The 25,000-nt window shown below is 44.3% G+C and overlaps 2 protein-coding genes across 2 annotated transcripts in view; one reads left to right on the top strand and one right to left on the bottom strand.

Annotated features, from left to right (window-relative positions):
- Positions 1–6,172: 6,172 nt before the first annotated feature.
- commd7 (COMM domain containing 7) lies at positions 6,173–14,005 on the bottom strand. The gene is made up of 9 exons (XM_083642028.1): positions 13,872–14,005; positions 13,018–13,071; positions 12,696–12,798; positions 11,578–11,634; positions 10,415–10,452; positions 9,811–9,901; positions 8,308–8,357; positions 8,154–8,202; positions 6,173–6,377 (listed from the first exon to the last, which is right to left on the bottom strand). Exons 1-9 carry the CDS (start codon positions 13,953–13,955, stop codon positions 6,301–6,303), a joined length of 603 nt encoding a protein of 200 aa, XP_083498154.1. The 5' UTR covers positions 13,956–14,005; the 3' UTR covers positions 6,173–6,300.
- Positions 14,006–15,140: 1,135 nt separating this feature from the next.
- The window catches only part of dnmt3bb.1 (DNA (cytosine-5-)-methyltransferase 3 beta, duplicate b.1), a 68,918-nt gene continuing 59,058 nt past the window's right edge, over positions 15,141–25,000 (top strand). Inside the window, exon 1 of the mRNA XM_083641991.1 lies at positions 15,141–15,322. Coding sequence (XP_083498117.1) covers positions 15,315–15,322 — 8 coding nt within the window. The 5' untranslated portion in view covers positions 15,141–15,314. The remainder of the gene's footprint in view (positions 15,323–25,000) is intronic.

Here is a 25,000-nt window from a genome sequence, read left to right as displayed (position 1 = left end):
CACTCTAACCCACACCCTACCCTACCAATTGGTCTCTACTCTAAGATAATGAGAGAGGTATGAACCAATCTGTCTCTACTCTAAGATAATGAGAGAGGTCTGAACTAAAACCTTTTCACTCCCCCGGTCCATAAACCAGCCTCATGCTCAGTGAAGCAACTCAGGGTTTGGTGCTGATGACAATACAGATTATTGACGACAATAAGTGAAGATCTGCCCCGTGCATGTTGACCTGGAGAGGTCAGCGCTGAACCTACACCCCCTCTGCCTCACTCTGCCCTCTCAGCCCCATTCACTGTCAGTGAAGCAGCTCCAGGTTTGACCCTGTTCTGCCACTAAAGATTAAGTGTTGTTCCGCTAGCCTGGTAAACCTATACTGATCATGTGAACTCACACTCTGTTTCTTTCCACAGCTCAGTCTGGCCTTCATCCCGCCTTCAGCCATTTCCAGAAATGACAATGTACCCGGGCCAATCAGGGACTTGCCTCATAGCGGACATCATATAACTGGCCAATCAGGGACGTCGCTGGCAAAATAGTATGGCGGCTCCCGAAGCAACGAGCGGGGGTAAACACAGCTGTAAATGCAGTGACTGCAGAAATAGACTTGATAACAACAATTAAACAAGCCTAGAGATTTTACTACAGCTTTGAGCATGGCTCAGCCAATCATCATAATCAAGGACCGAAACTATGCGTCCCCGCCCAGGGTTTCATCGACATATCAGTGGTTGTAGACTAGTGCATGCTTCCTCTGATACATGTGCAGTCGCCAGCCACTTCTTTTCACCTGACAGCGAGAAGTTTCGCAGGCAGGACATAGGGACATGGGAGGATGACGGTGTTCCCCCCAGTTCCCCTCCCATCCAAACAGGTGCCCCAACCGACTAGAGGAGGTGCTAGTGCAGCGACCAGGACTCATACCCCCACCGGCTTCCCACCTGCAGACATGGGTAATTCTGTGTCTGTAGGAACGTGTGACCAAGCCGGAAGTACCACTGCCGGGAATTGAACCCAGGTCTCCGCGGTGTAGGTGAGAGCTTTGGGTGGGGATGTTTTGGGGATATTTTGGGATATTTTGTTTGTTTTACTGTCCCCCCCATTTCAAAACTCATTCCGGCGTGCCTGGCGCACACCCTCTGATGACGGATCCTGGCGCAATCGTGGATCCGCAGAATATTAGTCCATGTTCAGACTAGGAGGCCAAACCTGATGATTAATGACTTTAGCAGCAAATGGGATGAGCCTGTAATGTGAACATGGCCATAGTGTCCCACACTTTGAAAAGCCCTTAGGACTCAGCTGTGCAGCAGACAGGTCCAGACACACTCCTGTGGACCTCTCTGACCCCAGGTGACCTTCACCCACATCAAATCCCTCCTGCTTCTCTCTCTCTCTCTCTCTCAGCACCTGGTCTGCAAGCGCACACGCACGCACGCACGCACGCGCGCACGCACACACACGCACGCACGCACGCACGCGCTCGTACGCACGCACGCACACACACACACACACACACACACACACACACACACACACACACACACACACACACACACACACACACACACACACACACAAGCCTATAACTTAACCATCACAACTAATGCTTAACCCTAACCTAAACGTAAACTCAATACTAAGCTAACTTTTAAAGCCAAGTCGTAACCTTCGACCAGCCCTTTGGAGGTGTGTGAGAAAGTGAGGAGCAGCCAAAATGTCAAATGTCCTCACTTCCCAGGTATAAAACTCAAGTTAATAAGCTATATGAGCACAGCACAGCAAACACACACACACACACACACACACACACACACACACACACACACACACACACACACACACACACACACACACACACACACACACACACACCGTACATTCATACCTAGTAGCTATATAATATACATCCTTTATGTGCTCAGCTTGGGGGCACCATAAATAATGAACGTTTTTAACACTGGAAGTGTTTAACACGAACACGCATACACACCCACACACACCCACACCCACACACACCCACACCCACACACACACACACACACACACACACACACACACACACACACACACACACACACACACACATACAGTTGCAGCGTTTGACAGCTGTGAGGTATTGCCGATGGTTCCCAGTAAAGCCACCCATAATATAAACTTCCTCCTTCCTCATACCTCCAACGGTAAAGTACACACACACACACACACACACACACACACACACACACACACACACACACAATACATTGATTCCTAAACCGCCTCCTTCCTTGGAAATCACTAGGTTAATTCCCAGTGGGAAAACACACACACACACACACACACACACACACACACACACACACACACACACACACACACACACACACACACACACACACACACACACACACACACACACACACACACACACACACACACATCAATCTGTTCGGATAAAAAAAACATTCCACTAAATCAACACAGAGGAGTCTCTTTAAAATGATTGACGTCGGTCGTTACAGATGAGCTTGAACATTCTCCAGACACATGTCCATGCTGAGAGTGACTGCTCAGAGAAGAAAACAGATCAACAGATTTAGATGCAAAGGTGATAAAAGTGTAGAGACACTGAAACACACACGTAAGTAAGTCTTTACTATGGGTGGGAATGAGAAGTTCTGTTAGGTGGCTGGTTCACAGTGGAGAATGACAAAGGCCATAAGACAAATTCACACCCAAAACACCTGGCCCCAGTTGCACAAAGCACCTTAGGTTAAGATTTCCCTTAGGGTCAGAGTTAAGGTGTCCATAAAATAGAATCGGCTGCACAAAACACCTCCATAAGGTTAAACATTTGAAGGAAAACATAAGCACAAGACTTAAGGGTGTTTTGTGCAGCCGATTCTATTTTATGGACACCTAACTCGAAATCTTAACCTAAGGTGCTTTGTGCAACTGGGCCCTGAGCCCTAAGCCCAGTGAAGCACAAGTACACCTCAAGACTATTTCTGTTCTGATCAATGCAGCATTTTAAACTATTTTTGATCTGATCATTGTAGCATTTTAAACTAATGTTCTGATCATTGTAGCATTTTAAACTGAACTGAAATGAAACCAAACAGCAGCTGTTGACAAAAAGACAACTGACAGAAGCACAAGACTTCTACACTCCTTTCTTGACTGGAGTCGGCAGCACAAGGAAAGCATGCAGCGACATGCAGGGCTGAAAGATGAGAAGGTGAGAGAGGGAGGGAGAGAGGGGGAGAGAGGAAGGGGAGAGAGAGGGAGAGAGAGAGAGGGAGAGAGAGGGGGGAGAGAGAGATAGGGGTGGAGAGAGGGAGGGAGAGATTGAGAGAGAGGGAGAGAGGGAGAGAGAGAGAGGGAGAGAGAGAGAGAGAGAGAGGGATGGAGAGAGAGATTGAGAGAGGGGGAGAGAGAGATTGAGAGAGAGAGACAGAGAGAGGGAGAGAGATTGAGAGAGAGAGAGAGAGAGAGAGAGAGGGAGAGAGAGAGAGAGAGGGAGAGAGAGAGAGGAGAGGCAAGGTGGAGAGAGAGGAGAAATAAAGCGCCACACTGGTGGAGAAAGTGAAAGTGAGCATGGAGGAGAAGAAGCAGCAGAGGGGGAAACCCTGAGAGTGATGAAACACTGGTCTTCAGTACCTGTCTGCTAAATCCAAAGAGCACAGTGGAAAATCAGCCCTGACCTTATTGTTCCATCCTGATAGTTGTAACCAGCAGTGGGGGGTAAACCCAAACACACTGCGTTTAGCTACCTGTTTGAAATGAGGCTGAGAGTTTACTCCTCTATTTTCAGATCAACTGTATGTATCAATCAATGAGGGAAAGATAGTTGACTCACCTCTGTATTCACCACTGCACCTCTCCCTGGTTCTAACTGTGTGCTTGAACTTGTCACCTGCACTTGATTCTACAAGGAAGGGATGTTGAGAAGAGGAATATTTAGGCTACTCATCAGTGGCTGTTGACCTTCAAGAAGCCAATAAGTCTGTATACAATGAAAGCAGCTCAGACTGAGAAATGTTTGTATAAGAAAAAAGTCCAATCTGAAAAACTGTCACTCCCAAAATCCCTGTTGTATAAAATACTTTCCGATGCATTGATTACAGCATAAAAAAGACAAGAGTGCTAGCTGAAACAAACAGGCAGGCAGACAGACAGACAGACAGGCAGGCAGACAGGCAGACAGACAGACAGGCAGACAGACAGGAAGGCAGACAGATGGACCACCAGACAGACAGACAGACAGACAGACAGACAGACAGGCAGGCAGGCAGGCAGACAGACGGACAGACAGGCAGACAGACAGGCAGGCAGACAGATGGACCACCAGACAAGCAGGCAGACAGACAGACAGACGGACAGACCACCAGTGGATTCACTTTGTGACAACATAGCAGTGACACCCTGAGGGGCAAATAACTCTCAGTTGAGTGCTAATTATATCATAATAGAAGTGTTGAGGTATGACGAGGACTAGTACACACACGAAGATCCAGGCTCCTCCCCTCAAATCTGCTTGCAGCTTTAGATACTGTGTAGGAGATCCAGGCTCCTCCCCTCAAATCTGCCTGCAGCATCAGATACTGTGTAAGAGATCCAGGCTCCTCCCCTCAAATCTGCCTCCAGCTTTAGATACTGTGTGTAGGAGATCCAGGCTCCTCCCCTCTCAAATCTGCCTCCAGCTTTAGATACTGTGTAGGAGATCCAGGCTCCTCCCCTCAAATCTGCCTCTAGCTTCAGATACTGTGTAGGAGATCCAGGCTCCTCCCCTCAAATCTGCCTGCAGCTTTAGATACTGTGTAGGAGATCCAGGCCCCTCCCCTCAAATCTGCCTGCAGCTTTAGATACTGTGTGTAGGAGATCCAGGCTCCTCCCCTCAAATCTGCCTGCAGCTTTAGATACTGTGTAGAAGATCCAGGCTCCTCCCCTCAAATCTGCCTCTAGCTTCAGATACTGTAGATCAAAGTGTGCCATTCATATGCCGCCATCAACGCTTTTGCCACTCGTTTTATAGCTTCTTCTTTTTTATCGGCTATCTTGTATTGTTGCCATTTCTTGTTTTATCTATTGACATTTGTAATTACAATTGTTGTAATTGACTGGAAAAAGTTGGCCCATCATGTATAAATGTATGTACAGTATGTGTGTCTGTCCGTCTATCATCACTATTTCAATTCACTCAGGTTTATTATTCATGTATAAATGTATGTATGTACAGTGTTGTGATATCAGGTTTATTATTCATGTATAAATGTATGTATGTACAGTGTTGTGATATCAGGTTTATTATTCATGTATAAATGTATGTATGTACAGTGTTGTGATATCAGGTTTATTATTCATGTATAAATGTATGTATGTACAGTGTTGTGATATCAGGTTTATTATTCATGTATAAATGTATGTATGTACAGTGTTGTGATATCAGGTTTATTATTCATGTATAAATGTATGTATGTACAGTGTTGTGATATCAGGTTTATTATTCATGTATAAATGTATGTATGTACAGTGTTGTGATATCAGGTTTATTATTCATGTATAAATGTATGTATGTACAGTGTTGTGATATCAGGTTTATTATTCATGTATAAATGTATGTATGTACAGTGTTGTGATATCAGGTTTATTATTCATGTATAAATGTATGTATGTACAGTGATGTGATATCAGGTTTATTATTCATGTATAAATGTATGTATGTACAGTGTTGTGATATCAGGTTTATTATTCATGTATAAATGTATGTATGTACAGTGATGTGATATCAGGTTTATTATTCATGTATAAATGTATGTATGTACAGTGATGTGATATCAGGTTTCCTATCAGGTTTATTATTCATGGAAAGAAACAACACGACTGGATCCAAAATGGAGCAAGATTTCCATTTTCAGGTTTTTGTTTTTTGGGGGAAATAATGTTAGAGGATCACTTACTTACTTACTTATGACCTACTTTTGGTAATAATAGATGGATAGATGGTATTTGAAATGTAATTTGAGTCTTTTTTAGTTAGTTAACGTTAGGTGTGGGCAAACACACAAAAACACTTTTCTCTGCTAACTCCAGATAAAGAAACCCAAAGAGAGAAATGCTGCTTTATTCACACATTAATTAAAATGAAAGAATACCACTAAGTGTGAAGATGTTATTTTTCCATGTTTATTGTTAGATTCATTCTTTCTTTTGCTTCAGTCATATGCAGGCATTCAATGCATAAACACACACACACACACACACACACACACACACACACACACACACACACACACACACACACACACACACACACACTCAACTGAAACACTCCATGCTGGCCTTGGCTCTCTCCATCTCATGCAGGAAGTTGTAAAACTGTGGGAGTGTCAATTCTGTAAGAGAGAGGGGGGAGGGGGGGAGTAAACAATTATGAGATAACAATGTGTGCATAATGCATTAACATGAAGCCTTAATGGAACTGAAGTGGAACAAGCAACTTATCAAAACGCGAATGTTGACTTTTCATTCAAAGTGATGGATTACCGACTGAATTAAAAGACTGAATGAGCCCAAGAGGTTTGACAAAACTGATTTACAAATATCTTTCATTGTGGGCCAGGCATGTAAAAACTGTCACAATTACATATCAAAACGGATGGAAAAGGTAAAAAAAAAAAACTTTTGGTTACAGGGACCAAACAAAAAGGAGAGCAAGTAAGTGGGACTTGCAAGTTCTGAAAATGTGTGTCTTCGTTAATGTATTCCAGCTAAAAGGTATCGGTTGTTCATATGCCTGTGAAAGCCATCTCTGCCAGGCAGCTAACGACACTGCCTACTAGAGTCACTCTGTTTGCGAGGCTAGCAGGCTAGCTAACTACCATGTGTTTTCCCACAGGCAGAAGAGTGATTCAGTGATTGCGGCCCTACAGTAGCTGTGATATACGCTCATTATATTGGACATTTGATTATTGTTATTACTATCTTTAATCATGTTTTCTCCCCAATTGTACTTGGCCAATTCCCTCCGTCTGTTGCTCCACCCCCTCTGCCGATCTGGAGAGAGTTGTAGGCTAGCACATACTTCCTCTAATTAAATCCATGTGCCAGCCACTTATTTTCACCTGACAGTGAGGCGCTTCACCGGCAGGACGTAGGACGTCGGAGGATCACGCTATTGGCCCCCCAGTTCCCCTCTCTGCTAAACAGGCGCCCTGACCGACCAGAGGAGGCACTAGTGCATTGACCAGGAGAGGTACCCTTAATCCGGCTTCCCACCCACAGACACGGCCAATTGGGCCTGTTTGGACGCCCGACCAAGCCGGAGGTAACACGGGGGCTCGAACCTGCAACCCCCCCCCCCCCAATGCAAAGCAATATGTGCTGGACATTTTTTTTAAAGGTTTCAAATGTATAGAGAGCCACAGGGATGACGTATTTTTGTAGTCAGAACGCGGAAGTCCCGGACTTCCTGGTTCTTCACTGTTTCTGTCTATGGGATTTTTAAATGGGTTTTTGCCGCGATGCTTCTAATAATCTCTCTGGGCAACGCTGGCTTAATGAAACGTGAACCAGAGTTCAGTCGGATAATCTTCACACATGAGGACCACTTTCATCAGTTTTGTAGTGTAAATGCGAGCCCTAGAAGTAAAAAGCTCGAGCTAAGCTAATCCAGAACTACACACTGTCGCATAGGCTTCCACGTCACGTCAGCGCTCAACCTGGACTGTTGTTGGATGTGTGCACTGATTACCCCGGGCTGAACGGGCTGAACCAGGGGAGGGAAAGATAATTTCTGTGTTCGTCCTTTGAAGTGGTGACGTTATTGACGTATATATCCCCATCGACTCAACAGTGTAGTCTCATTTAGCCGTTTGCTAGCTAGCCGCCCTTTTAACGGCACGTAAAAGCTTCAAAACTCATAAAAGTGGTCCTCGTGTGTGAAGATGATATTACTAAACACTGGTTCGCGTTTGATTAAGCCAGCGTTGCCCAGAGAGATTATTAGAAGCATCGTGCCAAAAACCCATTCAAAACTCCCATAGGCAAAAACAGTGAAGAACCAGGACTGTTAGCATCGATGATTTCCGGACTCATTCCTGCGGCTCTCTATTGAGCTGGTGTTTTAGCCAGACTTACTGTCGCACCAACACCAGCACAGACTGACTCACCCATGTAGACGTTCTCAGTGGAGTTCCCCTTTCTGACCACCAGTTTCAGCTGCAGGAGGACAAAGGTGATCAACAAGATCAACAAGAGATGTGTCACTCTGTGTGTGTGTGTGTGTGTGTGTGTGTGTGTGTGTGTGTGTGTGTGCTGTCATACCTGTAGAAAGATGTTGCCGACTTTCTGGATCTCACTGGTGCCAACAGTCACTGTGAAGACAAATAACACATTTAGCTTTCTAATAACTGACGGGTCCGGGGTTCTGGGTACTACATTTCCACGTCTTTTGGGGTTCGGGCACGACTTTTTGGACCCGTGAAGACATCTAGAATCGTTATCACAACATTGCTTATGGACGCGGATCGAAAGACCAAAACGCAACAAAAGTTTTGTTGTTTTCTCCGACTCTCTGTATAAACAGGGGCCTCAGGCCCCTCTGTCGCCAAAATCTCTGTAGAATGACAGTTCTGCAAAACTGTCTAATAAAGAAACTACGTCTGAGTCACATACTTTTCTAATACACTGTAGAATAAAACGTGAGGCAATTTATGCTATTTTTTATTACGGCCTCGCCCATGTGACCTTGACTATGCAAAATGGAATTGACACATGGAATTTAATTTTAGAAGCATGTTGGATCAAGAACAGTCGTCAATAAAAAGAAAATGCAGGAAGGATGACTGGAGGAGACTTTTCTACGATCAGAATTTCAACTGCACAGTAACAAGAGACAAGCACACAAGCCACACTGGATGCAGATTTCTTTATTTGCATATAGAGCGGGGAAGTGAGATCCGGATACTCCAGGCCCATGTGGGGACACATTCTAATGCCAGGTGTGAACTGACTGTTTACTAAGGTCAGATCGCCGGTTGAAGGCCAGGTCTGAACAGCCCCTCAGACTAGTCAAGTCTCTACAGATGGCCTTGTTATGTCAATAACAGCTCACAGCTTGTCCTGTAGCTAATTTGAAGGTTTTATCATGATGCCATTGCCTCTCCTGCCCTCTAGGCCTATTAGTACGAGGACTGTGTATTAGCATTTCTATTACCTACAAGTCTGTAAGTCATTAGGCTGTAAGTGTAACAATGGAGTGTGGTATAGAGTCTATATCTATATCTATATCTCTATCTCTATACTAGAGAGACATCGTCTGACATGTTGAAATGAGACTGAAGCCTAAACAAACCGCCAGAGGACATCAGCCATGCTAACGACTCTGTGCTTGTGAGCAAGCCAAGACGGAGGGCTCTGCATTGGGGGCAAAGGCTGAGAGGACAGGAGAGGACAGGAGAGAGAAATGTAGAGTGTCTTTCTCTGCTCTGCAACCCTCCTCTAATGGATGTTCAGTAGAATATGCAAAAATAAGAAATGTCAAATAATCAAAAATATATTCCTGCGTTCACAGATATAGAGATGTCTATGGGCCTGATGTCTCATTGAATCAAGCCCACAACATCCTAGTCTAGACCTGTTGGAGGAAAATATTAGTGTTTTGTTGACATTTTTCATACATTTTTCATAAATTTCCCAGGCCTGTAAAATACCATATTTAATATTCCATAACTTTTCCAGGTTTTCCAGGAGTGTGAAAACCCTGAAATTTAAATCCTCCCTTTTTATGACCATGATGTGATCCGAAAGGTTCTGGTCAGTCTTTACCTCCAAACTTCCACTCCATGTCGACCAGCTGGTTGACCATCAGAGTCTGTCCAACAGCCAGTCTGGACAGCACCGCATAATGCTCTCCCCACTGCAACACAAAACACAACACAGCTTCAGTATCACAGAAAGAGATTAAAAATACCCCCCAAAAGATACCTACTACACTCTGAAACTTTTTATGGGACTTTTTAAAGGACAGACGCATTACAATACTTCATTTAGCAGACGCTTTTGTCCAAAGCGACTTACAATCAGTATTTTTCCATTTTATCAATAGTAGTGAAACCAAGTATGCGAGGGCAAGAGGCAACCTCAGGCTACAGTTGATATGATAACCTTTTCATGTGCTGGATCGTTTCTATTTTACAGATATTAAGCAATGAATTTAAATGAACATGAATGTTAATGACTGAGTTTTGATAGCAAGTCTTACATTCTTACTACTGGTCTTTTGTAATGTTGGTGATCTGGGAATTGAAGCTGATGTTATATCAGAATCGATTATTTACCCAGATCATGGTATAAGTCATGCAAGAGCATCCCCTAAATACCTCAATGTAAATGACAATGAAATCAAAGGAATAGAATGACTGATATTTACCTGCTGTGAAAAGTGAGCTGCCTTGTCTTCGTTTAGTCCTGAGGAACGATCAGATAAAGCAAGTTTTGCATAATGCTTTCAAAAGAAGGAAGAGCCAAACTGTCAAAATCAGGTGGCATCATAATCATAACACATAAATACAGATGGGACATTTCAACATAAAGAGTGGTCAGAAGAAGACACGACCCAGGAGCTGTACTTACTACTTAGACCTTATTCTTCAACCCCCCCCCCCCCCCCCCCCCCCGATTTTAATCCCATTTTTATCCCCCATTAGTGCTAATTTACTTTTACGGTATTTATCCTGGTTGCTCAAGATTCAAGATTCAAGATTTTTTATTGTCACTCCATGGTACAAGTATCACGTGTGAAATTCTTGTGCTGTGGACTCCGTTTACAACATAGTACAAATATAACAGGGCATATGAGTGCAAAAACAACAAGAGACACAACAAGCAATAAGGCAGTATAGTGATAAGACAAGTCAGAGACAGTGGCATATTCACTGCACATAGGTGCACATGTCGTGTGCATACTTTAGACGTGCTTAAACATTTTAAATTCGGTGTATTTGACATACAGGTGCAAATAGCATATTCCTTATTAAACATACAATTAAACTTGGCGTTTTGGAGCGTGCTGCTCCACCCTCTGCCGATCTGGGGAGAGCCGAAACTGGCTCCATGCTTCCTCCGAGACATGGGCAGTTAGCCAGCCGCTTCTTTTCACCTGACAGAGGAAGCTTCACCGGTAGGACATAGCACGTGGGAGGTTCACGCTATTCCAACCGGTTCCCCTCCCTCCGAACAGGCGCCGTTAACGACCAGAGGAGGAACCACATTAGCAACCAGGATATTGCATGTTTTGGTGAAGGGGGTTCCTATATGAAGGAAACCCCCGGGAGGCACGGGGAGAACATGCAAACTCCACACAGAAAGGCCCTTTTGACGACCCCACCCGGGCGGTGGGCACTCGAGGACATGCGGACGGGCACGCATTCCTTCAGCGTTCACAGCATCCCAGGTGAGAATCGAACCCAGGACCTTCGAGCTGTGAGGCGACAGTGCTTACCACTGCACCACCGTACCCCCCTTAGACCTTATTCTAAAGTTGACCTACTGAGTACTTAGTGATCAACCTGCTGATGATGCATCATGACGTACCTAATGTCAGGAGGTCTTCTTTGATCTGCTCAGATGTCAGATTTTTCTTCAGAGCGCCTGGTGAGAAAGAGAGGGGTCACCGTTAGCCCTTGTTCACAGGACGCCGAACCTAAGTAGAACTGAAGATTGAAGCAGGCACAAGCTGAACGGACGCCTAACCGTTTACACAAGAACCTTTCTCTTTTCCTCTCAGCACCTACTCGGCGCGCCTTGAACCCGCACACAACTCCCATTGACTTCATGCCTGGCTTGATGACGCGTCACGCTTGGAAAATAGGTGTGAATCCTGAACGATCGCTTGAGCAAGGCGAGAGCGTGGGGCTTCGGCGTGGCACGCGCATGCGCATGGGTGGTGTGAACGGCTTCGCCTGTTAACAAGGTCGCCTAAATGAAACTTGTGGGTTCAGCGTAGGTTGAGCGTTGCTTCAGCGTCTAGTGTGAACGGGGGCTTAAGACGTAAACTGAACATCAGATCACACACTGATCATATAGGACGAATCAGCGTGACGTCACTTGCCACCCAGAAATGCAGAACTCCACGGCAGTTAATAGTATGAGTTGTGCCAAAGCAAACGTTAATATCTCAAAAACTATAATCACTGATATATTTTGACATTCTGAGTGAGAGCAAAATTAGCTCAAGAGTTTGATGTATAAATATGCATGCCGTGTTAAAGTTGTGTGAACTGTCGCAGTTGTTAAAATGTAAACAGAGTTAGCCGGCTAGAGTCAGACACACAAGCCTCCCGCCACTTGGGCTCCATAGGGTTCCATTGCTGTTGTCACCCAGTGACGCGGTTTGTTTACCAAAATGCTGCTCGGCTGATCCCTCGTATAACAAAGTAAGTGGATCTGAGGGGAAATTCTCCTTTAATACTGAACAGTAAATGTTCTCAGACTCGGGGGCAGTGTTTCTACATGGCAGTGGACGGCTGCTGGCCTATCCCCCTGTCTCCTCCCACCTTGCCTCGGCCCGCCCAATGTTTCTCTCCCATTTATTTCTCCTACCAAGGTTTTTTCTTGGGATTTTTTTCCCTTGTGTGCAATGAGGGTCTAAGCCTCATTATTGGATGAACTGCAGGTGTGTGTGTGTGTGTGTGTGTGTGTGTGTGTCCCACCCTGTGGCACCAGCAGGACGCTCTTCATCAGGTTCCTCAGAGGGCCGGCGCTCATCCCCTGTGCCCCCGCAAACTCACTGAGCTGCTGCATCAACCGCTCTGTCTGCACACACACACACGCGCACACACACACACACACACACACACACACACACACACACACACACACACACACACACACACACACACACACACACACACACACACACACACACACACACACACACACACACACACACAGGACAAGCAATGTTTTACCCAGGGGTGTAATGTAATGAAGTTAAGTAAGAAAGTTGTGCGCAGCACGTGTGTAAACACTCACCTCTTTAGGTTCCAGCAGAAACTGGAAGAGAATTTCAATCAGGCGCACAAATTGCTGCACAAAAAGACAAAATTCGTAAATAAGAAAATAACACAGTTAATCATATCAATGATTGTTAACATTATGGGACAGATAGGCTACCATCTGGAAACATATTCAGCAGTGTTTGTCTTTATATTCAAAATTTACACTTTGAACATGCCTTCTGTTATGGTAGAATGTATCCCAGTTAGAGAGAATGTGAATGAGAATAAACACAGTTATTCGAATCATGGTTTTCTGCCAGAACACTGAACAAACTGCTGGAGCTCAGTGATAAAACAAATCACCTTCACCTTTTGAGGCAGGTGTCGAGTTTCTTTTGTCCAACTGTGTAGTAACTTGTGTGTTCATAATATACATTTTTATTATGTTAATCTTATGCTGAATCTTTATGTTTGTGTACTTTGTCTTGTCCATACATCCAAGTGTGTTCTTTTATGGATTCAGTGTTTTTTTTTAAATAGTTATGCTCTTTCTCAGGTTACTTGACTGCAAGCATGCCATGAATTAATGAAGTCAAATGCCTGATGTGTGTGTATTTTGTATGTCTGTCTGTCTGTCTGTCTGTGTCCACTGTCCAGCCTGCTGTCACCACTGAGCTATATTGTCCCTAGCTGTCACATGACCTGTCAGCTGCCAGGAGATACTGCTGAACTCTTTGGACAACAGGCTAAACCACATGAAGACATCACCATGCATCGTTTTCATGTTAAGAAAATGTATGCTCCAAGCAGAATAAAACATGAGATCCCAAAGGAACTAATTAGTTCGCTTAACGCTACTGACGCTCACTAACGGTGGAAAACTCTTACCTGCTCGTTCAGTTTGTTCAGATTCTGGAAATCGGTGCTGACAGAATCAGGTAAAGCATCTTTAGTGAAGTGAAGCTGCGACATTTCTGCAAAGTCTCCCTGCCTGGTAAAGGATAACACCAAAACAGACAGGACCTTCGTTGTTGTCGAGTTTACTTCCTGGTTCTTCACGGCGCATGCGTGTTAAGACACAAGCCCATGATAGCAAAGAGTATGGAAGGCAAGAGGCGCTTTTCCTACCTTTTGAGAACAGCGCTGCTGCCATTTTGGCCTGAAAACGCCTCCTTGCGCCAATGGGACAACAGCACAGAACCATGACAGCCAATCAGAGGCAGAGTAGGGCGGATCTTACCAAGATATGAGGTGCGATGTTGCAATGGATGAAATCAGAATCAGAATCAGAATCAGAATCAGAATCAGCTTTATTGGCCAAGTATGCAAACACATACAAGGAATTGGGCTCCGGATAGCTTTGCTCTCAAGTACACACAGAGTACACCAGTACACACACATTATAGAGAAAAATAAAAAAGGAGAAAGAAGGTTACACATAGTCAAGGCAAGAATACTTTGTAAAAAATACTTTGTAAAAATACTCTTTTTACAGTGACTGCTATATACAATGTGGTGACAGGTATTTTCGTGAAGACAGGTATTTTAATGATAAATTATTGTTTTACACATCAAATATAACAAACTGTTACAACTAAAATATAGATTATTGTTACAGCTTTATGTTTCTGTGACCTAAATTGCTCTACAAACTGATCAAAATGAAAAGACAACCGACACACACACACACACACACACACACACACACACACACACACACACACACACACACACACACACACACACACACACACACACACACACACACAATTTTCAATAAACATAAGGCTTTATGATACAATAAATGTCAGGTGAGTTAGGTCAAATCACTGCCACATCATGCAGGCCACATTTAACTTCATATTCTATTCTATATTCTATTCTATTCCCTTCATTTTGTACATTTTTATATAACCTCAGGGGGTAAAAAAAATGATAAGGGGGAGAAGAGGGAGTGACATCTTTACCTGCATGGTACATTTGAACGACCAATCAATCTCCCTCTCTCTCTCTCTCTCACTCTCTCTCTCTCTCCCTCTCTCAGGTAAAGTTTTCTTGGCCCCGCCCACATTCATGTTCACTGTACAGAAGAGAGAAAGAGAGAGGAGAGACAGAGAGTGAGCGAGAGCTGCAGCATGCTCGACAGACTGGACAAACTGCTGTAAGAGAAGGACTAGTTTGAGTTTGGACGTTTTTCTGGACTCCTTTTGTGACTTTACCTCGACAAGTTCAGCGGTTCTTTTTTAAACCTTTATTTTTTTACACGTCACAGAAAGGAAGAAGACTTTTTCCCACTAATTCCCCGACCGTGGATGCGTGCAAGCAGCGTGGATGGTTATGTAAGTTTTCACCGAGGGGGGGAGGAGGGCGGGCTGCAGGATTTGACAGGAATTTAAAAAAGCAATAATTAATAGGCACACATGCACTTTGCACACATTGTTTAGGCTCGTTCGTTCCAGACTCGACTGGGACTGAGTGTGGTGAGTGAGTATAAGTACTGTGCGGTAGCTAGGTCGGTAGGTTTCACGTGCACTTGTGAAGTTTCGAGTCTACAGGTTGGCCATGTGCACGCGCCGCGGCCAGACAGATGTGCGGTGGTTTCAATTGGAATCTCTTGATAGTCGGCAAGAACAAAGACTTTCAATTAAGCCGCAGTCGGTTGGACAATGCTCTATAATAATCCTGTGTAACACGCACGTTGCAGCGGGTTTATAGTGACGTTATCCTACTTTATGACATTGTTAATATCCTATAATAGTCGTAGGTGTCTGTGTGTGGTGAGTTTATAGTGCGTTGTCGTGTTTTAAATAGTCTTATCACTATTCCATCAGTGAGTTCACAGTGATTTTCTCGTGCATTGTGGTATTTCTCGCTACTAGGCTGTATCGATTTGACGAGTTTCTGTGGCACATTGGTGTTTGAGCTGCAATAGTGTGGTTCTATATAGCCTAGTTGTTTTTTTCCCCATGTTTGGTTGGTGGTTCCCTGGACGTGATCTTGAGACTTCTCTCTCCCTTTCGCGTTGGTTTCACAAGAAAGTGCATTGAGTTGTAAGTGTGAATAACACTGCACGAGTCTACCCTCTCTAGGAAACTGTGTTTGAAGGTAAGGAGCGTCACCATGTGGAATAATTACACCGGCTCATAGCGGCCTGCAAACCACAACATTTCACATCTGAGGCATGTTTCAAAATGCATAAAGGGGCCAAATGACACTCATTGGAATTTGGATGTAGCCACACTATATTATAGGCCCATGCATGCAGAAACTCAATTGACAAATTTCTTAATTTGTGAAATAGAGTTGACCAACTTTTTAGGCTTTTTTAGACAACCTTATGATGACAAGACATACATTCACAGTATCAGTGAAGTAGCCAACATGAGGATAGAGTCGTTTAAAGAAAGAAACAATCGAATATTTTTTGGGTTGTTTGCCTATGATGACCAATGATGAGTTTGCCATTCACCTCTAGACATATTACATATCCCACTGAATATTTCAAATGAGTAGCCTACAAGTGTGAATACATTTTCTGGACAGGTATTATGTATTTTTGAAACAACAACTTGAACAATGCAACAAAGCAACACTGCTGTAGTTTCAAAGGAATGAGCTGACATCATCTCCGAGGGGATCAAATATACCAGGTTCTGCCACAATGGAGTCGACATCTTCTGGATGTTACCAGCAGATTTGGACTTGATGAGAGAGAGGGATACTTGAACTTCTGATAGAGATATTGTGTACAAGTGCCAGGCAGACACATACTAGCCAACATTCCTTCCAGAGCCAACAGACAGCCGGGAGCTACTCTAACTGAGATCACAACTGGTCCCATTATGGATTTGATTTCTCATGATGTCAACGTAGAGGTTTCGGGGCGGGAGTGACGTGGACAGATCAGAATATAATTGCAGGGGTGATGCATTTCACTTAAAAATATCACCATTATGCATTTTCACCGCGACTTTGATTCACTGACGAAACATGAAAAACATGGTTAAATAACATTAGTTTACGCATGTGTAATCTGCGTGTAACTGCATTGTGTAGTAGGTGGTGCTTGCAGCAACCCATGTCTAGGGCTTGCCCAGGGGGTGGATTTGAACTGTCGACCTTCGGCTTACGAGGCGGACACATTAACCACTGCACCAAGAGAGCTAGGTCCCTTGGCGGAGCTGATTAACGTGCCTTCATACTGGGGGAGTGAGTTTAACCAACCTACTCGCTACCACTCGGTTACATGCGCATCATTACTAGCTGCAAAGTGTGTGCAGAGTTCTATGCAGGGGTCATCTGATTGGCTCAAACACAGTGAGATGAAACTGATGAGTTGTGAGAAGTGATTGTAGTAGGCTATAATATAACAACATTTTCATCGTGAAAGCTTCATGAAGAGCCGCCCCAAAATGGAGTCAAACTTTTTTCCTTTGGTTTATGCAAAAGCAACACATCGTAAAGTGAAACCACTCCAAAGCCTCTAACAGTTCAATCGCAATTTCCCACTTTTTCCCCAATTTCCCAACTGATAATGCAGGTTTTCAGTTTCTTGGCTTAGTGATGTGTGGGGCTGCGCATGCAAAGTGGAAAATCACCTTGCGATGTCAAATAGATCATGGTGAAGGCAGTGTCGTAGTCGAGTCCTGGACTCACTTTCACCACTTGTGACTCCACTTGAGCACTGATGACTTGGACTTGGCCTCGAGCATAATGCATGTATTCAGACTCAGAAGTTGGAGAATCTGAATCAGATTTGTTAATTGATAAATACTTTTTTTTTTAAATATTGGTAGCTATATTAACACCATTACATTATTCAATTTCCATTATTCAATTTCGTGCAAGGGCAGGCATGTGTGTTCCACCTACATGTGGATTCACGCTCATGTTCAGTAACTCCGGACTCGACTGGGAATCTTCTTTGGTGACTGGGACTCGGACTCATACTGGAACACTGGGGACTTGAGACTTGACTAGAAGACTGGGTGAGGGTCAGGGTCAGGCAGTGATGTTGAGATAAGGGGTTCAGCCTGTGATCAACTTGATATCAATTCATCGGCCCCGCTGTTGACAGACTGTCAGTTATTACAAAATGATTTACTGTACGTTTAGTTAAGGCTGCGAGGGATCAAGCCACTTGCGCGTCTATAGCCAAAAACAATTGACACCGTAATCTTCAAATTACTCGTTTGTCATCATTGTGTCAGAAAGTCAAGTCCAGGCCTATCAAGAAGCAGCTGAACTTCTCCATGACGTCAAGGACTTCTGCTCTCTCTCTCTGCTCTCTCTGCTCTCCTCTCTCTCTGCTCTCTCTTTCTCTTTCTCTTTCTCTCTCTCTCTCTCCTCTCTCTCTGCTCTCTCTTTCTCTTTCTCTCTCTCTCTGCTCTCCTCTCTCTCTGCTCTCTCTTTCTCTCTCTCTGCTCTCTCTTTCTCTCTCTCTGCTCTCTCTGCTCTCCTCTCTCCTCTCTCTCTGCTCTCTCTTTCTTTCTCTCTCTCTCTCTCTCTCTCTCTCTCTCTCTCTCTCTCCTCAATGGACTGGTGGCTCAGTGGTTAGCACTGTTGCCTCACAGCAAGAAGGTCAGGGTTCGAACCCCGGGCCGTCCCAGGTCCTTTCTGTGTGGAGTTTGCATGTTCGCCCTGTTTTCATGTGGGTTTCCTCCCACCACCAAAATACATGTATGTTAGGGGTAATACTCCTGTCTGTGCCCCTGACCAAGGCACTGGTAAAAGAACTGGAGTTGGTCCCCGGGCGCTGCACTGCGGCTGCTCACTGCTCCTATAGTTCTAGGAGGGTTCCTAGTAGAGGATGGGTCAAATGCAGAGGATGAATTTCCCCATGGGGATAAATAAAGGATAACTTGGACGACTGGTGGTCCGCGGGGCTCCGCCTTGTGGTCCGCCAGAGAATTGCATAAAAATAAAATAAATAAATAAATAAATGTGGCACGTTGGTCCTTGGCCAGTGGGATGTCCCTTTGGTCTGATGGTTAATGTGTTGCGCTTGTAAATGACAGGTTCGATACCAGCCTCGCCTGTGCTGTTACATCTAGTGTAACAGACTGAGTTTTGGGGTTAATGTTTGCAGTTTAACCGTTATGTTTATGCATTGTTCTGTGCTACGAGTCTTTACCGAGTTTCTGAGTGACAGTGAACGTTACTTGTGTGTGGTTACTGTAAGTTTAGAGGCTGAGAAGCCTGCCTGTCATGCCAGCTACCTATGAGAGGAAACCGCGGGTAGGAGCTCACCTGTGATTGGCCGAGACTAGGGAAGTGGGAGGAGGTCATGGAAGAGGCAGGAAGAGAGACGCTGTTGTTGGCGGCAGGCTGGAATAGGACTCATCGTCTGGTTATCGAGGCCGCTACAGAACATATGTTGACCGTTGACTCGCAAGGTGTGGTCAGATGTCCGCAGATTTTGGAGTAAATCCATCAGCTCGTTGAGCTTTCCGTTCAACTTGACGGCACTTCATTGAGAAACTCATAATGTAAGTTGGTTTGCATACAGGTTTTGGTTTCATGTATGTTTGCGTTTCAGAATCTTTCAACCAAGTTTCAGATGATTTACTGTTTTGTCCATTATTCACTGTCTTGTAGTGGCGTATTGGGTCAGTGTTCCCACCACCTGTGTACTTGGATTAATGTACAGCCATGTTGTAGTCAGTATCTTTACAGAATTCTGATATTAACAAAAGGGGGACTAAACCCCAAGATTTCTGGCAAAACAGCATGCTGATTGATTAAAAAAACAAAGAAAAGAAGCAGAAGAGCGTCTCCTCTTGTCTCGCTACACTCTTCGGCGTATAGTGTGTTCGGGCTGTAAGCAGCCCACACACGATACAAAAAAAAAAAAAAAAAAAAAAGTGTAAATTATGATGGGAGTCTATGACAATGACACTGAGAACTGTGTTTGAATGGTACTTGAATGGATGATATATAAGCCTGTACGTCTCTGTACAATGGGTCACAAAAGTAGACAATGTGTACTCTGTAGGCCTCGCTCTTAGCTGAGAGGCCATAAAGTACATGACAGATGAGGAATGCAGTGCCCAGCGAGAGACCCTGAGGAGCTGAGCCCCCCTGCACACACACACACACACACACACACACACACACACACACCCCTTTTGAAAAAAAAATCCCCTCTTGCAGTGCGGTCCCTAATCTCCAACCACCAGATACAACTTTGATGTGGGACCCCCCCCCCCCCCCCACCACCACCACCACTCCCCCTCCATGGCCCCTTACCATGGGCCCCTCACTCACACTGCCCTCCTTCCTTATTTCTCTCCTCTCATTATTCTCATTCATTCACTCAATCCTCTCTCTCTTTCTCTCGCTCCCTCTCTCTCTCCCATCTCCCTCTCTCTCTCTCTCCCTCTCTCTCTCTCTCCCCCCCCCCCCCTCTCTCTCTCCACTCTCTCCCTCTCTTGTGAATCAACAAATGAACACACTTATGGGGGTGCTTCTCCTGGGCCGCTAAAATGGGTCAGAAAGGAAAGAAAGCTCAGCTTATATTTTCCAGAGTGCCACTTGTAGTCAAATGTACAGGTGAAATGCCAAATGCAAATGCATGCATTCATTGTGAAACTGGTGAAAAGTGAAAAACAGTTGTGTAGAACATCATATATAATGGTGAATACGCTAGTTCACGATAGAATGGTGAATAAGTGAGTTCAGGTAAGATTCAGAACTCACTTTGTTTGGCTGTGATGATGTTATGCCAACCTTACATATCTGTCTGTCTCCTGTAAGTTGACAGGACCTGATAGTGATGACTTGGTCATTGAGACAGGCAGGGAGCAGACAGAGTCCATCCTTCAGCTGGACTCTGGACTTGGCCTGGGCTCAGATTGCAGCAGCCATCTGCCTTTGGCCAGGATCTTGAAGTTACCCTCCCAGCTCTGGGACTGGGAGGCTGTGGTGGAGGCTAGCAGAACCTGACCTCTGGGAGGCTGTGGTGTAGGCTAGCAGAACCTGACCTCTGGCCTCCCTGGAGGGGGCAGAGCAATTAGATCAGCGCGTTCTCAACCTTTCTTACTTGTGACCCCTTAAAACAAAGTGATGCCCCCCCGAACAGGTGCCCCGACGAACCAGAGATGGCGCTAGCACAGCAACCAGGAACTCATACCCCACCGACTTCCCATCCGCAGACACGGCCAAGTGTGTCTGTAGGAACGTCTGACCAAGCTGGAAGTACCGCTGCCGGGAATTGAACCTGGGTCTCTGCGGTGGTGTTTTACCTCTACACTACCTAGATGCCCCAACCAAGGAATAACTTTACTTTTTCAGCTTGTTTTATTTGCTTAATAAATACCAGAGGAAGACAAGAGGATGAAAACTATTCAGTATTTTATAGGGATGCACGATATGGATTTTTTCAACCGATACGATAACCGATAAATATCTGCTTCTCCTGGCCGATAACCGATACGATAACCGATAATTATTATAATAAAAAAATATATATATAAAAAATATATATATATTTTAACCTGTATTTTATGCACACCTGTGGTTAAAAAAAGGCAGATGTAGTGAGCATATAGCTCTGCCCTAACCAAATCTAACTGACATCACTGTGTACGCAAAACAAAGAAAACTTCTGATATAATATGATTGTTTTAATAAAGTGTATCACTCAATTATAGTCAATACAAAAATAAAGGCTTGTTTAGAACGGAAAGCCAATGACTGCTTAGTTTGCAGATAAAACACAATGACAAAAGGCATAGTAATTTAGACTCTTATCTGTTCAAATTTTGCATTGGTTCCAATTCTCAGTGAATTGTAGCCTAGGCCCAATGAATGGGGCAGGCACTATAAACCATCTGTGTCGTTTCACTTTTTACTGAAAAATGCTGCCACCAGATTAAAGAAAAGACACTATGTGATGTTGACTGATGCTTTTTATGTAGCCTAATGTGTGCGACTCCGCATTTGTTTTCCTTATTATTGGCTCTGTTAGATGGTTCTGTCCAGCAGCTAGCATTAGCTCAACTCCAAAGTTCCTTTGGCTTATAGTGGGACACCCGGCTAGCGCGGTTAGCTTAACGTTAGCGAGTTGTTTTTTGGAGTTAAATGCGGGCTGTTTGATCACAAGCCACAGACCGTAAATGGCACAAGCAGTTTGTCTGCCAAGCGGACGAGCCTGACGTGTAGGCCGCGCTACGAGCTAATGCTAACGGTAACACTCACTAACAAAAACAAGAAACATATCCGCTGCATCATCGCCAGCTTTGGTTTAACGTAATGCCAGCTTAGAGGTTTCCCCTCCTCTCGGAACCTGTGTGGGACATGGATTCCAAATTACAATAGTGTTGTGATCTGAAACTGTGAAAAACAGCAACATACTGCCAGCAGCCATGTTTGGCAAGGCAGAGCTGCCGTCGCAGCTGTGATGTCACGAGCGTGCGACAACAATAGGTCCGCTTCCAAGGCAAAAATAAAGCATGATTATCGGCCGATAATTTATCAGAAAAATGCCATTATCGGAATATTAAATAATAACGGAAAATGGCCATATCGTCCGATAATTTATCGGTCTGATAATTATCGTGTATCCCTAGTATTTCACAAGAAAGGAAAAAAAGAAAATCGGAATAAATAAATAATGCATTCATAAATATATAAATAAATAAATAAATAAATAAATAAATAGACATGATAATATATTTGTATAGAGTGAATGTTTGTTTTCCCTTATAACATAAATCATGTCACAAGCCCCTCAAAATTACCCTGTGATTTTCAACTAAAAGTTGGTTAAAACAGGTTAGAGAAAGGCTTTTGGTCATGGGTTTAAATAAGAAACACTCAAGCTAAAGCTAAAAACTCGCCCCATGGTACAAAAAAAAGTTAAAAGCTCAGAATTGAACCGACTGTTCAAGTAAACCCTTTTACTGCGGAAACATGTATTTCTCTCACTTATTGTGCATAGTTTTGTGCATGTATTTGGATTTTAAGAATTTGTCTTTATTTCACTACATTTCAGGAGATCTCATTGAACTGTAGGCTGTAGCACAGGGGTGCCCAATACGTCGATCGCGATCGACAGGTCGATCGCGAAGGTAGTGTGGTCGATCGCATGGCATTGAGGGGAGAATTTTTTTTTTTTTTTTTTTTTTTTTTTACTGTTTTTCCACTGTTTCCACTGTTTTCCCACTGTTTCCACTGTTTTTCCACTGTTTCCACTGTTTTTCCACTGTTCCACTGTTTTTCCACTGTTTTTCCACTGTTCCACTGTTTTCCACTGTATACTCAGTGTATATATATATAAATAAATATGTTTGGTAGATCACTTTGACTTGGTCATTTTAAAAGTAGCTCCCAAGCTGAAAAAGTGTGGGCACCCCTGCTGTAGCATGTGTGTGTGTGTGTGTGTGTGTGTGTGTGTGTGGGGGGGGGGGGGGGGGTAGCTTCCTGTTGAATGTGAGCATAACAAACTCATTCACCTCATTGGAACAGGGTGAAGGAGGGGCAGTCTCCTCCACACTGATTGCTATGTATTGGTGTCAGTGAGGTTAATGGTTTCTCAATGAGACTGCGGTCTGCAGACGAGCTCGCTCACTCACTCACTCAGTTCAGCAGGGATCAGATAGGAAACAACAATGTGACTTCCCCGGCTGCGGCGAAGGTGTGTGTATGTGTGTTTGTGTGTGTGTGTGTGTGTGTTGGTGTGCGCGCCTGTGCATGCATGTGTGTGTGTGTGTGTGTGTGTGTTTGTGTCCCCTTTGTGGGCAGGATGCACCTGGTGGTCTGCTTCATGTGGTGTCTTTGTGTGGGATGTGTCGTGTGGGTGTGCTTGTGGGCTTGTGGGTGTGTGCGTGCCTTCTCACCTGCCTCATCTGCTAACCTGGTAAACCAGCCCGTCACGTGAACTCACATTTCATTTGGTTCTGCGTGACGGTCTGGCCCCAACTCTTCACCCAGTCTTTAGCAGGGGCGGGAGCATGGGCGGGCGTAGTTGCCTTGACAGACAACTCCTTCAGCCAATCAGCGTCGGATCCAGTCAAACCCAAATCCACTCGGGAGAATGGCAAAAACATATTTTCCGCCGAGAAACTCCGCGTTTGCCGCGATACTCCTGTACTTGTTTAGTTGTTGTTATTTAAACTATTTCTGCAATAGCTGCACTTTATGGCTGTTTAAACTAGACAAACGCTGACATTACTCCTCCAGACGATCAGGCAAGGAGGCGGCCATTATTGTTTTGTTAGTGCAGTGCTAGTGGCATTCCTGATTGGCCAACTTGCGCTGTCAATCACAGCGCAGTCGCTGATTGGCTCTCCTGCTCTGCAGCTGCTGCTAAACCCCCCCACTGGCTTTGGGGCCAGACCGTCACGCAGAACCAAATGAAATGTAAGTTTCACGTGAGCTTGCCATGTCCTCAAATATTGATTGTCATTTACATGTAGGAAATGGACCAGTAGCTGCCAGTAGTGTATTCTGTCTGTGGCTGGTGTGTTTATCTGCTCTGGCAGCCACTTTGGCAAGTAACCAACCATAATTTACAAGTTCATATCTCAAAATAGCTGAGATAAAATATAAGAAAAAAAAATAGCCATAGCCAGTGAATGTTGGAATACAGCCGCGCTAATGTGGCAGGGAAATATATTTTCAGCATAAAATATTTGTATCTTACCTACAATAATCAGTCACTTCTTTCTCTTCTGTCAATGTTTTTTTTTTAAATCATTGTCAGACCACATCTGCTCACGCTCTATAGCGCCCCCAGCAGGAGAAATTGTCATTTTTTCAAATGGCAATAAATTCGGCAACATTTCACCTTCAGTTGCAGGACTGTCAATGAAAGGTTCTGTCGTTGGAATGTACAACCTTTCAATTTCATTGTCAAATCAATATTGTCATTGTCAAATCATTATTGTCATTGTCAAATCATTGACCCCACCAATGTCCGCTTGCAGCTAGACCTTCAGCACTGTGTTTTTATTGACTTGTATGTTTTACTGTGCAAGTTAACGTCTGCAACACTCAAAGTAAACAGGCATCCTGAC

Source organism: Poromitra crassiceps (assembly GCF_964638095.1).
Source record: "Poromitra crassiceps genome assembly, chromosome: 8".
Taxonomy (NCBI): Eukaryota; Metazoa; Chordata; class Actinopteri; order Beryciformes; family Melamphaidae; genus Poromitra; species Poromitra crassiceps.
This window is presented reverse-complemented; position numbering and strand designations above follow the sequence as displayed.

What these genes read in the sequence shown, in the direction of transcription:
- commd7 (XM_083642028.1), bottom strand. Translation starts at nt 13,955, where the DNA reads ATGTCGCAGCTTCACTTCACTAAAGATGCTTTACCTGATTCTGTCAGC. An exon ending in CGTCCTGCTGGTGCCACAGG is followed by an intron (nt 11,635 to 12,695) that starts GTGGGACACACA and finishes CTTTCTCACCAG; the next exon opens with GCGCTCTGAAGAAAAATCTG. An exon ending in CACTGAGAACGTCTACATGG is followed by an intron (nt 6,378 to 8,153) that starts GTGAGTCAGTCT and finishes TCTCTCTTACAG; the next exon opens with AATTGACACTCCCACAGTTT.